Source organism: Takifugu flavidus, chromosome 18 (genome assembly GCF_003711565.1).
Source record: "Takifugu flavidus isolate HTHZ2018 chromosome 18, ASM371156v2, whole genome shotgun sequence".
Classification (NCBI taxonomy): domain Eukaryota; kingdom Metazoa; phylum Chordata; class Actinopteri; order Tetraodontiformes; family Tetraodontidae; genus Takifugu; species Takifugu flavidus.
This window is the reverse complement of record NC_079537.1, coordinates 11,716,973-11,731,258: the sequence shown is the minus strand read 5'-3', so window position 1 is coordinate 11,731,258 and position 14,286 is coordinate 11,716,973. Positions and strand designations below refer to the sequence as shown.

At 55.8% G+C, this 14,286-nt stretch overlaps 1 protein-coding gene across 6 annotated transcripts; it reads right to left on the bottom strand.

The window, feature by feature from the left end:
• Positions 1 to 6,540: 6,540 nt before the first annotated feature.
• Positions 6,541 to 13,723, bottom strand: si:ch211-51c14.1 (protein kinase C and casein kinase II substrate protein 3). Of its 6 annotated transcripts, none has more exons than XM_057015457.1 (10): positions 13,492 to 13,723; positions 11,280 to 11,354; positions 9,472 to 9,631; positions 8,326 to 8,561; positions 8,100 to 8,255; positions 7,828 to 8,003; positions 7,436 to 7,556; positions 7,289 to 7,362; positions 7,139 to 7,218; positions 6,541 to 7,069 (listed from the first exon to the last, which is right to left on the bottom strand). In XM_057015457.1, exons 2-10 carry the CDS (start codon positions 11,337 to 11,339, stop codon positions 6,960 to 6,962), a joined length of 1,173 nt encoding a protein of 390 aa, XP_056871437.1. In that variant the 5' UTR covers positions 11,340 to 11,354; positions 13,492 to 13,723; the 3' UTR covers positions 6,541 to 6,959. The 6 variants fall into 6 exon arrangements, with proteins under 6 accessions (XP_056871437.1, XP_056871439.1, XP_056871436.1 ...); XM_057015459.1 differs by having other exon boundaries at positions 9,472 to 9,628; XM_057015456.1 differs by lacking the exon at positions 13,492 to 13,723 and adding an exon at positions 12,399 to 12,727 and having other exon boundaries at positions 9,472 to 9,628.
• Between the last annotated feature and the right edge of the window lie 563 nt (positions 13,724 to 14,286).

The following is a 14,286-nucleotide window of genomic DNA, read 5'->3' as shown; positions in this document are numbered from 1 at the left end:
GTTGGAAAGGCCTCGCTGTATCTGCTCGGCAGCAGGCTTATGTAAGACAAGCCGTCGCTCTGACCTCAAGATGTTCATTACATATGGGCGCCGTGCCATCACGCATTAGCACGCCGCGCGCTCTCACACTCCTCTGTGGGATGTAGAGCGCCGTCCAGGGGAAGAGCGGTCCTGGGATCCAGACGCGTCTCCTTCCAGCCGTGGGAACGTCAGGTTTCACTGTTGGCAGACGTGTGTCGGGAGATCATTTCGGATCAAAACAAGAGCACCAATCAGTCACAGTTCCTGGGAATTCCGGGATTTATGGAAGAGAATCGGAGCAGCGGATGAACCGGGCTCAAGGACGCTCGGAACGGGTCTCACAGTCTGTTATCGTTCATTGATCCGTCAGTCAAACCTCATCAGGAAAACCTGCCGTCGGAAGACCAGCAGATCCCAGAGGGAGCGCCGGAAAGATGGTAGCTGACGGGTCTGCTGGGGACTTAAATCACCTGAACGAAAACATTTATGGGCGGATGTCGAGTGTGTGTCTGAGTCGGTGATTCGCTCACGCTGGCAAAACACGCTCGTGATTTACCAAACGGGCAAAATCACATCTGCCCAGAGTTAGCGACCGATTAGCCGCCGCGCGATGATGTAATCCCAGCCTGAATAAACCTGATCAGTCATCTCATATCTGAAAACCGCAGGCGGCTCCGGAGCGCCGCGTCCCCCCCCGGTCGGGCTGGAAAACAGAGACGGTGGGAAAAGAAGCAGGAAGGAGAAAAAGGGGCAGCGATCGGAGCCCAGCGGCGAGCGGCGATTGACTGACGAATGAGAGTAAACAGTGACCTCTGCTAACTGTCACAGCAGAGCATTTAACACACACACACACACACACACACACACACACACACACACGCACACGTGCGAGCTGAGAACCAACAGCCGGAAGACAAAAGCTGAGATTTAACCTTTCAGTTCTAGACGAAAATGAAAACGTCCTGGTGAGTTTCCGCGCGTTATTGGAGATGAAAGAAGAAAAGATCGAGACGTTTTATTGTGAGAGTCGATGATCTGCTGGATTATTCTGTAAACGCGGCAGAGAAACGCCTTCGAAAGATGCTAACTGGACGTCTCCGGGACGCACTCCACAAATTTGGCTCGCGAGCGAGGACGTCCCCGCGAAGACAAATGGATGTTTGCGCCGGGCTCGGTGTCGCGGCGCCCATCCTGATGCTAACACTGATTAATGGCGCTAGCTGTGAAAGTGTGTCGTGGCCTCTCGGGCTCATGTGTAAAACCGATTTTTTAACGTCACCGTTCCTCTCTCAGGATGTGGATGTGCGGAGCTCAGGCCGCCGGTGCGCCGTTTACCGAGCAACAAAGCTAGCAACGAGCCAAAACAGCGTCCGGGCCGTTAGCGCACAAACGAGTTAGCATAGCGATGACCAAATTCTCCAGATCGACTCAGTAATGGATCCAGCAGCGTCAACAGTTTGTCCACAGATCTGCAGGAGTTTGGGCCAGGTTTCCCGGTTCTGCTGGACCGGGAGGAACCCAAGACTCAAAGCACCGCTCACCTCTGTGGGATCTGCCCAGGGGTCATTCATCCATCCGGGACGGCCCAGAGCAGCACAGGAGGCCTGGTTCTGCTCCGTGGTACCGTGGCTCCCGGCTCCGCTCCCTCCTCAGAGCTGCTGAGTTATTACAGAGTCGGAACCTCCACAACCTGTGGCAGCGACGGCCAGACGGAGCCAGATTTATCATCTGGGTTGATCCCGGCTGCAGATCGGAGCCGGAGTTTTCCTGCTTCCCAAATTCAGGAAGAAGGAGGGATCGGTCCGAACTTTCTGAGCGATTCCGTGTCGTGTGACCAAATCATGCGTGCGCTGTAGGTGTCGTACTACAAAAGTCATTTCTGATCATTTTCAACCTCATCATGATCACTTGTTACCATGACAACCCCCTCAGAGGACCAGTCGCCCACTTCTGCCTCTCTCTTTCTCCGACTCTCTTCTTCTACTGCTCTCCATTATCTCCGTCGTGACTCCCCCCCCCCCTCGCCCCCACTTCACTCCCTCGTCAGTCAATCTATCTGCTTTGTTGTTTTGGGTTTTTTTGGTGGTGGTGGGGGGGGCTGATTTATTCATCTTCCTTCATTTGTTTGCATCATTGTGCCGTTGAATCGGATCAGAGACGATGCTAAAAGCATCTCCAGGAGTCGGAGCATCTGGTGCAGAACCCCCTCCAGCAAACGCAGCGGGGTGTGTGTGTGCGTGCGTGTGTGTGTGTGTGTGTGTGTGTGTGCAGGGTTATTTCTAACCTTCCTGGCCAGTTTGGACAGGCCTCATATGCAGTAGGTGTGAAGGTCAGAACCCTCGGAACCCTCTGTTGAACCCGGTGGCAGGAGCGAGTGACCGAGGGCTCCGGGGTGTTTCTGCCCTTGTGTGTTCCTGTGTGTGTTCCTGTGTGTGTGTGTGTGTGTGTGTGTGTGTGTGTGTGTTGTGTGTGTGTGTGTGGTGTGTGTGTGTGTGGTGTGTGTGTGTGTGTGGCAGGTGTGCAGCAGCGCTGGAATCTGGTGAAGCAGCAAGGAATTAAAACTGGAACGACCTGCAGATCCCATCATTTCAAACCAGTCGTATTTGGATCATCAGGATCTGGAAGAACCAGATTTTGTCCCTCAGCAGAAGAAAAGGCGGATGCTAACGTGTACGTTAGTGGCAGCCTGTAACTGCTGCTGTGCAGTAAAGACGCTGCTTTGTTTTGTTTTTAAAAATGCATCGGTTTTACCCCTAAAGTGTCCGACCTTGTGCCTGGAGGCAGCTGGGATGTCTGACCTTTGACCTTTACAACACGCTGTTGTAAAAGCTGCGGCTCAACATCTCATTAGCCTCGTTGTGTCAATCGCTGCCTTCTTAAGCTAACAGCAAACACACGGGATTAGAGAAGCTAACTACTTTAGCTTAGCGGCTATCTCAGTTCGCCAGCTTGGTCTTTGTGCGGCGCGACCTCGAACCCTTCATCACTAAAGCCTATCTGCGACCCCTCCACCTCATCCAGAGTCCTGCTGTTCCCTGTTTTCAGAGTCTCCCACCTCGATCGGCTCATTTACGGCTAAATCCCCAGTTAGCGTCCTGAACCCTGAGAGCAGGAAACAGGTGCCCAGGAGAGCGGCGAGGCCACAGTCTCCACAGTTACGGATATTTTCGGGCTGCATGGTGGGAGAAAAGGGTCTGACTCACGCGGGCCGGCGCTGGGGAAAGTTTGCTGCTATTCCGAGACGTTTTCTTCTTTTCCCGACTCCAGAACTCATCATATTTAGTGTTCTGCGGCTCCTCTCGCTCTCACTGTCTCATCCCATCCTCCCTCAGCGCTGCCGGAGCCGCGGTTCCAGGAGACTAATCTAATCATTTAGGGTCTGCTCTGGAGCAGTAAATAATCTTCTTGGCATATCACAAAGGTTTGAGTGTGTGTGTGTGTGTGTGTGTGTGTGTGTGTGTGTGTGTGTGTGTGTGTCATTGTGCTCTGCAGTCCTTCCTACTGAAGTTGTCCAAATCCTAGAGGACGGCGGCGAGTCCAGACCGGTCCGCGTCTCCCGTCTCGTGTTCTGCGGCGACACACGATGCTCTTCGCTCCACCCGACCCCCCCCACCGTGGAGACGTCCACTTTAAAGCTTGAGGCGCTCCTCCTGCGTGGATTTGGCCGCCACGCCAGCAGAGCACTTTGCCTCGAGAGGGGAATTAAACCCCGGAGATGGATTGAATAGTATGTGGGGGGGCTGGGGGGGGGGCTGGGGGGTGCATGAAAATATAGACACGCTGCCGGATGCCAACAGGTGTGGGCGAGGAGGCTGGCCCCGCCGGTGTGTGTGTGCGTCTGTACACGTGGGTGTGTGTTTGCCAGGATTCCTCGGACGTGTGTATAAAAACACACCCGCCCGGATCACACAGCGACAGCGGTTCAGAGGAACCTGCCGAACGCCTTTCTGGATCCTTCCAGATGTTCTCGGAGCGAGCGAGGCGATGGGAAGAAGAGAGGCGGGTGAAAGACGCGTTGGTGGTAATGGGGGAGGGGGGGGAGGGGGGGTGGGATGGGAATTGGTGCTCACAGTGCGGAGAGGACGGAAGCGTTTGTTTGTTCCGCCTCACATATTTGGTTACTCAAGCTAATGTGGAGCAATTAGACAGCAGCCAATTAACTGTGGCCATCAGACTGAGACTGGGGGGGGGGGGGGACTGGGAGGAGGGGGGAATTGGGGGGGGGGTAAGTGACCTGGGGGTCACGGATGATGTCATCTATCCTGCTGGTACAAGTCAGGTTTCAGGTTCTATGTGAAAGTGGATGTTTTGTGACTACCTCGCTGGACGCTCCAGCAGGGATGCGCGTGTGCGTGCGTGTGCGTGTGTGTGTGTGTGTGTGTGGGGGGGGGGGGGGGGGGGTTGCATGTCGAACCGCATCTCTGTACGAGCGGGACACGACCATCTGGCCCTCGCAGGCAGACTGAACGTGCGCTTAACTCGTTCAGCTCCGGCGGCCCCGCGGTCGCTCACACGAGCAGATGCTGCGTTCCTGCACGAGCACGAGCGCGAGCACGAGACCGCGAGAACGTCTCCTGCACCTTTCTGACAAACACGAACAACAAAAAGCACCAACAGTCTCCCAGCGTGAGGCAGGAACGTGTGACGGGCACCAGAGGAGTTCCTGCTTCAGGTGGTGGAGAGAACAACACAAACGGTTCATTTCTCTCTGACTGCTGACGTGTTCCAGCAGAACCCCCCAGAGAGCCCCTCCACCCCCCACCCCCCCACCACACACACACACACACTGAAAACACACACAGGCTGCTGTAGTGGCCCGCTGCCCTCCCTCTAATTAGGCTAATCGAAATGCAAGAATAACCATTCTCCTGATTGCTCATTATTTTCTGGTGTAAAATGAAAAGAACGCCCCCCCCCCGGCCCCTGACAGCCCCCCCCGGCCCCTGACAGCCCCCCCCCCCCCCAGGGCCAGAGGCCTGTCAGTCGTCGGAGCTTTTTCCACAGCTGTTGGCAGGTCAGCAGGTGGTCGAGCGGCTTCTCTGAGCTCCGTAACGAGTCAGCAAACCACCAAACAGGCATCGCGTTGGGCCCCCGCCAGGACGGGAGGCTCCCCCCGGACACGCGCACGCGCACGCACGCGCAGGGCCATTAGGCCCGAGGAAGCCGTCGCAGTAATATTGGCCTGCTGATGTCACATTTATCTTGTGTTCTCCCTCCTCACGCGCAGCCGTTGGGCTCGGAGGAGCTGTGTGATTTCCTCATTAACTCCACCAAATGTAATGAGTCATTGAACCACGTTCTGCGGCTCTAGCTGTTAATTATGGCCTGTTTCGGCAGCGCTCTCCATGGCAACCTAAAGTTCTGCCTGTCACCTGGTGAGAGATGAGGGAATAAAGACGTTTCCACCACAGGAGCGTCGCCGTTTCTCCTCCGGGCTGCTGGTCTTCTGGCGCCCCCTGCTGGAGGGACCCTGTAACAGGATGGAGACGGAGCAGGAAGAAACCTCTGGTGGTGGGTGGGGGGGGGGGTGATGGGGGTGATGGGGGTGCGATGGGGGGTGATGGGGGTGATGGGGGTGATGGGAGTGGTGGGGGGTGATGGGGGTGCGATGGGGAGTCCGCAGGTTGCAGCAACGTTGCAACGGTTGGTTTACTTTAATTTAGATGTGAATATAAAAGATATGCAAGACTGTGATTATAATAACTGGTGGTAACAGAAAATACAGACCAATTACATTTCATATTGTACCAAAAAACTAAAATAAAAGAGCTATTTTAGAGCTCGCAGGAGCCCGGGTTGCGCCGATATCAAGCGCTGCCTGTAGGTGGCGCCATAGCAACCAAATCACGGCACCGGTGGAATTTACTGCTGAAAGCCCCAGCACACAAATCATTGTGATCCTGATCATCCGAGATATTAAATATGGATGTGGGCAGATTTCACGTCCCGCCCCCCCCAACACACACACACACACCACACACACACACACACACACACACACCCCACCCCCCATCTCTGCTGTCACCAAGTCCTTCTCGACAGACTGGAACCGTCTGTGTCCTCTGCAGCCGTGCGACAGGGCCGACAGCAGAGACCCACCAGATGGACCCGAGCGCGCCGCCAAATCGGCGCCGGCGTTGCTCCGTCGCCGCCAACGGTTGCAGCAACTGTTGCCTTTGGCTCATCAACTTGTTTCCACTCGCCGCCTCGGCCGTGAAATCCCGAAGAGACGCTGGGAGTGAGGCGTTGCCTGACTGGACGCGTTTGTCCTGAGACTGGGCGTCTTCCGTTGGACGTCCGGCCCGCTGGCCTTCGGTCTGCAGGGGGCGGAGCCACCTCCGCCACCATGACCCGCCTGACTCATCAGAAACACGCCGTCCTCGGCGCCGCTGTCTCCTCGCGTCGGGTCGCCTGTGGCAGCATCGTCGGGTCAGAGGCGGCGTTTGACCCGCGACGCCTCGGGCGCTCTGACTCAGCGACACACATCCACATTCACGTCATCCCAGACCGCGTCTCTACTCCGGTACCACATTCATTTATTTATTTCAGAAGACAAGAGAGGGTTCTGGGGAGGGGGGGGGGGGACTAAATATCGGACGTCTTCGGGATCTGGACAGGAAGAATGCGAATGTTTGGCGTGGCGCTGAGAACCTGAAGAAGAGTCGTTTCATCTGCAGGTTCTTCTGCATCCAGGACGGGTTCAGACCTGCGGGTCCAGGAAGAACCCTTCAAACAGGAAGTAGCGACTCCAACGGACAGAGAGCACAAGCAGTCCAGCAGTTCAGCACCGTGCACGTTAAAGCGTGTGTGTTATGTCTTCAGCACAAGTGGTTTGGTGTATATTGCCTATATATTAAAACATTTAGGAAAATCCTTCCAGCTCCGTCTCCGAATCACATCTTTGGCTCCTCGCAGCGTCTCCGGGCTACCGGCGTTAGCTAAACCACCTCCACGTAGTTGGCCGGGTAAAGCCCCTCCCACCCGTCGTCCTTCAGGCCGCGACACCAGCCCTGGTCGTCCTCGTCCTCGGTCTTCAGGAACTCCTCCCCTGCGGGGGACACGCAGACGTTTTTTGTCGGAAAGTCGGAGGAGATCTGGAACCTGGGGGTTAGCTTACCCGCTTTGAAGGACAGCTCGTCGGTCTCCTGGCCCACGTAGTCGTACAGAGCTCGCACTTTCACGCCCCCGATCATCACGCTGGGGACAGACGGCGGCAGGTGAGGACACGAAAACGCTCCGCCGGTGGCGAAGGCGGAGCTCTACTCACCTCTTCTCTATCGTTCCTCTATTCTCCGCCACTTTCTTCCCTTTCTTGTTCTTCTTCTTCTCGGGCTTCCACTCCTTCACAGGAAACAAAAGTCGGGCTCAAGCGGGTCCGACTCTGCTTGCGTGGATCAGAGGTTTGGACACGAACCTGGAAGTGAGGCCAGTCGGTGGGCATGCCGGGCCCGTGGGCGTTCCTCCACCAGCGGAGGTCCTCCTGCTCGTCGATGGCCGTCAGCGTGTTGCTCAGCTCCTCGTAAACAGCCCTCACGCTAAAGGAACCGACCCAGAGGGAACAACTGAGCTTCTGTCTCGTTGCTCTTCCTCATATCCGAGAGGAAGAGACGCACTTGAGGAGACGTGCCGCCAAACAGCACTTAATCGGCTTAAAGTACGTCGAGCTATTGATTTTAGCGTGGTTAGCTGTGAACACGGGCGAGAGCGACCGCGCAGAAACAATAAATCAGAGGAAAAATCTATCCCGCCTCTTAGGCCAGGAGCGCCGCTCCCGGCGAAGGGAGCGGAATCAATGGAGGAGCTCACCTCTCGTTGTTGGTGACGTCCAGGTGCTTGTGGATGGAGAGGAAGGCCTGTTTGAGGAAGACGATCCTCTTGCGCTCTTCGTCCTGCGCCTGGTCAAAGATGGACTCCATTTCCTCCATGTAGCGCGGAGCATAGCGGTTCACCTCCTCCAGGACCTTCTCGTAGCGGCCGCGAACCTGCGAAACATTCCGTGATACGCCGTTTTTGCTGGATTTAAACAATCCCACCTCCTACCACCAGTGGGCAGCGTGCGTTGACGTTCTGTCAACTACCTTCTCGGCCTCCTGCTGGACCAGCGCCCTCTCCTCTTGGATCTTCTTCTGCTTGTCAATAGAAATGTCCGGGTTCCCCTGAGCGTGGACGTCCCGCTCTCTGGCCGCCTGCTCCTTGCGGCTCACTTTGTGGTACGCACGTCTGGCCTTGTCCAGCTGTGGACAAACCAAGGTGTCCGTCAGAGACGTGGCGGCTTTGACTAACAACTGGGTCCTGCAGAAGCACCTTTTTAAGCCGCTTGGTCCAGGGCTTCTGGGCCCGTATGAAGCCCGTCTCCACGTCCTGGGACTCCTTGAAGCCCCCAAACAGCTTCTTATGGAAGGTGTCCTTCTGCCAGGTCCTGACCCGGTCTCCGTCCTCCGACACCAGCGAACGACAGATGGAGGCGTGTAAAGAGGCCAGCCGGTCGGCAGAGGACATGAAACACTGCCAGGCCTTCATGAGTGACCCATACAGAGGACCTGAGGACAGAAGAAGAACATTCACGCCTCCTCTGGTCACCAGTGGGATGGGGTTAGGGTTAGGGTTGGGGTTGGGGTTGGGGTTGGGGTTGGGGTTAGCGTTGGGGTTGGAGTTAGTGTTAGTGTTGGGGTTGGGGTTGGGGTTGGGGTTGGGGTTAGGGTTGGGGTTAGTGTTCGGGTTGGGGTTGGGGTTGGGGTTGGGGTTATGGTTAGTGTTGGGGTTAGTGTTGGGGTGGGGTTAGGGTTGGGGTTGGGGTAGGGTTGGGGTTGGGGTTGGGGTTGGGGTTGGGGTTAGGGTTGGGGTTGGGGTTGGGGTTGGGGTTAGGGTTGGGGTTAGGGTTGGGGTTGGGGTTGGGGTTGGGGTTAGGGTTGGGGTTAGTGTTGGGGTTGGGGTTGGGGTTGGGGTTAGGGTTAGTGTTGGGGTTAGTGTTGGGGTTGGGGTTGGGGTTAGGGTTAGGGTTAGGGTTAGGGTTAGGGTTAGGGTTGGGGTTAGGGTTGGGGTTGGGGTTGGGGTTAGAGTTAGTGTTGGGGTTGGGGTGGGGTTGGGGTTGGGGTTATGGTTAGTGTTGGGGTTGGGGTTAGGGTTGGGGGTGGGGTTGGGGTTAGTGTTGGGGTTAGTGTTGGGGTGGGGTTGGGGGTGGGGTTGGGGTTAGTGTTGGGGTTGGGGTTGGGGTGGGGTTGGGGTTGGGGTTGGGGTTAGGGTTAGGGTTGGGGTTGGGGTGGGGTTGGGGTTGGGGTTAGAGTTAGTGTTGGGGTTGGGGTTGGGGTTGGGGTTGGGGTTGGGGTTAGGGTTAGGGTTGGGGTTGGGGTTGGGGTTGGGGTTAGGGTTGGGGTTAGAGTTAGTGTTGGGGTTGGGGTGGGGTTGGGGTTAGAGTTAGGGTTAGGGTTAGTAACCAGCGGCTGTTCTTACTGGAGTCCACCACTGGTTTCCATTTGGTGCTCCACTCGCTCAGCTGCTGGGCGTACTGCCTCTCCACGCGAGCCCTCTCCTGGAAACACGCCACGATGTCACTGCAGGCCTGGAAGGCGTCTTCCGTCCGTTTCACGGTGCTCTGGTAGTTCCCAGGCTGCTAACACACAGAGACAGAAGCGCTCACGCCCGGCACAGACGAGCAGCGTGAGAACGCCGCTCCGTGTCCAATCAGCTGGTGGCGAATCGCCAAGTGGTCACAGCCAGAACTGGCTGGATCCCTGCACAGCTAGCCTAGCCTGTTAGCCACAATTAGCTGCCGACCTTAAAAAGGAATGCCCCGAGTTTCATAAAACCATGTCGGACGACTTCTGGTGGGCGACTGCGGTAGGAGAATAAGCCCCGCCTCCCGCCCATAAATCAGAATCCTCAAACCCAAGTTTCCTACATAAGCCACGCCCCCACACCGGGAGGCCGGGGCTAACGTCACATCTGAAGCTGCTGTTTTGTTTGTAGATGTGGCTTTTGGACGTTGCTCCGCAGTTTTCCTGGCAGCGGCCGTCGCTTCCCTCTCCAAGCGTTCCCTCCTACTCGCCCTTTCCCTCCATCGGACGCTTCGCCAGCTGCTCGAGGGTTTTGTTGGGAGGGAAAAGTAGACGCACCGATGGAGGGTGTGTTCACAAAAACGTGGATTCTTCTTCTTCTCCACCTCCTGGATGTTTCATGTTCCTTTGACTTTAAAGATCTTTGTTAGCCACCGTCGAGTGGCGGCGTCCTTAAGTTCGACTTCCTGTTCGGCTCCATCTCTGCACACCATGACGCCAGCAGGGGGCGTCCTCCGACCAGAATGACGCTTCGTGGGATTCCAACAACGGCGCCGCCCATTGGACCGTCGAGGGTCGTTGAACCCCCCCCCAGAGGATCTTGGACCACAAGCTGTTAGTCCGGGACGAGTGAGTCAAGCTAGCAGAGGGTGATCGCACACGGCCCAAAAAAGGCTCTCGGCTCTTTAACAGGAATCACTTAGGGGTCCCCCCTCCTCTACCCCCTCTACCCCCTCTACCCCTCCTCTACCCCCCCTCTACCCCCTCTACCCCCCCAACCCTCTTCATCTTTCTGCCTTTGTGGTTTGGGCCGATTCTCCACACTCGTCTGAGAATTAAGCAGAAACAGCTGAGGAATCCAGCGAGGGGCCAACTGCTGAGACGCAGGCGGCCAATCGCCGCCGCCGCCGCTAATCTGCTACCGGAGGATCCGTCCAAGCAACAGGACGCCGGACAAGAACGCCGCCATCACGGAGCGGAACGGGCCCAGGCTGCGAAGTGGGTCAGAGGCGGAGGGAGAATGTTTGCCCGCGGCGGTGGCAGCCGCCGGCGTTTCCACGTTAGCGCCACGTTTAGGGGCTCGGCTCTAAATGGCGCCGCAGTAAACAGCTGTTTTACGGGAGGCGCCGACACATCAAAGCGCTTCTGGCAGAAATGTGGCTTGTAAAAGAACAAAGAGTCCAATAACGAGGCAAACATTTAGGCTACTGGTGTAGCGCGCCTAGCGAACACAGCCCCAAACGTTAGCATTGAGGCCCATCCAGGCCAACGGGGGCCGGGGACCAGTGGGGGGGTTCTGAGAGGAGGAGAAGAACAATTAAAGACAGATGGGGGACAAAAAAGGGTCTGGCTCGCTGACGCAACATGCTAACAACGCAGAAGCATCGTCAATCACGTTCTCTGATGTTCTCCGTGTGTTCGGACACGTTCTTGTAAACTGGTGGATCTCCTCCCGGGCGGGTCGGGGCAGAACTCCCCACTCACCATCCAGAAGCTGCGATTGTTCACATCTTCGGGGCCGTTTTCCACCGCTGGCGCCGACATCCCGGCCCGGTTGATCTGCGGACACAAACCAGATTCACGTTAATCCCGGTTCACCTACTTCTCTTTCGGAGCTTCAGCTCGTGAGTCAGCACAGAACCGCAGAACCCCTTAGAGCCATCAGAGGCTGCTCCGTCCTGCCAGATGAACTCAAGAACCCTGGTTCTGCTGGACCACTGCTCCAGCCACAACTGTGTTCCGTTTAACCCCGTTTCTCCCAAAACCAACTGACACAAAGCAGAGAAAAGTCGTAAAAGGGCGGCGATACGCTGAGAACGGCGCCAGCTGAGCCCGAGGACTTTCACGGGTTCCGACAGAAGCCAAGCAGACGTCTCGACCGCCTGCGATCTCAACAAACACTGTAACTATGGAAGGGCTGGCTGGGTTCTAGCGTAGCCGCGAACGCTAACACATGATGAAATCATCTGAAGGCCAGATCAACTCCCCAAAGTGAGGGCCACTTTTCCAGACACACTCAGGCCGTCAGGGCCACTCTGACAAGGCACTTAGCATTTTGTGCTAACGGTCTTAGCGCCTGGCATGAAACCAAGATGGAGTGTGTCGCACAACAAGGCTGTAAGCTAGCTGTAATCTCTGTTCTTCTCACCCTAAACGGTTATTTATTCTACAGATATGTTGTCCAAAAGAATGGGGGCCGGCGTTCCACCACCAGGGGGCGACATAGAGGCGTCGACTCCGTCACGGGCTCCCAAAACCATTAGCATTTAGCTTTGAGCAAACTTTTTTTTACTTTTACCACATTTTTCTACACATTTGAGCTACTTTAAGCTAACAATTTCTCTTTCTTTTTTTAACTTTAATGGTTGAGGGTGTGGTAGCATCTTGGCGGACGACCCGTCAGGCATCTGTCGCGCTGTCTCCGCGTTAGCGGCGTGACGATATCCAGCAGGTGTGACTGAATGGAATCGCGGGGATTGTTGGAGTCGTGCCGGAACGTTACAGTGAATCTGAACCGGGAGCCGTCGTTGAAACACGAGCGCTTCTAAAATTAACCGGGCTAAAGGCAGATGCTAACGCTAATTTCACGTAAACTTATCGCACCGGCACACGCGCTGACGGGACCGAGGCCTTCGATTGCGGTGGATGAGAAGCGTGTGCGCCCATAACACGAAGCTGCTAATTAGCTTAGCATAAACTCTGGTCATCTGGGGGGTTGTTTCGACTCCCTGTTAAGATTTGTAGCATCTTTACTTCCTGTAGAAGCTAAACAGAGAAAGTTGTGAGCAGTGTTTGAGCTAAGCTAATTAGCCTCCGGCGTTCTCTGCGGTTCTGCCTTCTGGCGTTTGTGGGCTAGCATGTGTTTTCCTGCCCACGTGGTTCCGATCGCCGCACAATTAGCTTCAGAGGGCCGCGCCGCTGCTCGCCGTAGAGATTATACAACCCCGACCTCGGCGGTGGGGGCGCCAAAAATAACAAGCTGCCTCCCTGCCTGACCTCTGACCTCAACTTCCTGTCCCATTGCTTCAGAGTTTTGGCGGTGGGGGCGGGGTTTGGGTGGGGGCGGGGCTACGATAAGGAGAGTTTGGTGCTGCTTCACCTGCAGCTGTTGCTACATTAACGTTCAAATACTTTTATTATGTGTTTAAATTGGAATTTAAGTCACTCTGCAGGTCACATGATGCAGCCTGACCCAGGATCAGGTCTGACCCAGGATCAGCATCTGACCCAGGATCAGCATCTGACCCAGGATCAGGTCTGACCCAGGATCAGGTCTCACCCAGGATCAGCATCTGACCCAGGATCAGGTCTGACCCAGGATCAGGTCTGACCCAGGATCAGCATCTGACCAGGATCAGGTCTGACCCAGGATCAGCATCTGACCCAGGATCAGCATCTGACCCAGGATCAGGTCTGACCCAGGATCAGTCTAAAACCACCATAACGAGAAAAGAAACTCTTCCACCCGTGTGTCCAATCACTCCTCCCCCGTCCCCGTTTCATCTCTCTCTCACACACATGCTCACACTCACACACACAGACGCTCACACACGCTCACGCTCACACACGCTCACGCTCACACACACACGCTCACGCTCACACACACACACACACACACGCTCACACACACACACGGTGGTAATAGATAGTAAGAAATTAACCAACAGGAATAGAAAGTTGATCAGCCTCTACAAACCTCTGAATGTTGAGCCTCTGCTCTCAACTCTCTTTTCTCTTCTTCTTCTCCTCCTTCTTCTTCTTCTTCTCCTCCTTTGTCAACTCAAACGTCTTTCTGTAAACTTCCTTCCCTCTCTTCCCTCTCTTCTCTCTCTTCTTCAGCTCTGCCCTGACTTAAGTTTTCCACTCGTTCCTGCTGCCGCTCTCCTTTTTTCCTTCAGCTCACTGCCTGTCAGATGAGTTGGCTCCTTTTCTCTCCCTCCCCCATCCTCCCTCCCTCCCTCCCTCCCTCCCTCCCTCTCCCTGAAACAGCTGAAGGGAACTCCCTCTCTCCCCCTCTCTCTCCCCCTCTCTCTCTCTCTCTCCCCCTCCCCCCCCTCTCTCTCTCTCCCTCTCTCTCCCCCTCCCCCCTCTCTCTCTCCCTCTCTCTCTCTCCCCCTCTCTCTCCCCCTCTCTCTCTCTCCCCCTCTCTCTCTCTCTCCCTCTCTCTCCCCCCTCTCTCCCCCTCTCTCTCCCCCTCCCTCTCTGGAGTTTTCCTCTTTATTATCTTGCATTCACTCCCTTCATCTCTTTCAGATTAGCACCAATTAACACTTGTTGTGTGTGTGTGGTGTGTGTGTGTGTGCGTGCGTGCGTGCATGTGTGTGTTAATTGGACCATTAGCCATGTTTACTATCGCAGAAAGAGACCCAAAGCAGCATGACCAGATAAGGAAAACTCCACATCTGAGCTCTCGTCCTCCAACATTCCCTCAGGACCCTTTGATGGGCCAGCCTCCACAGCTGGAGGAGACATCCGGTGTGTGTGTGTGTGT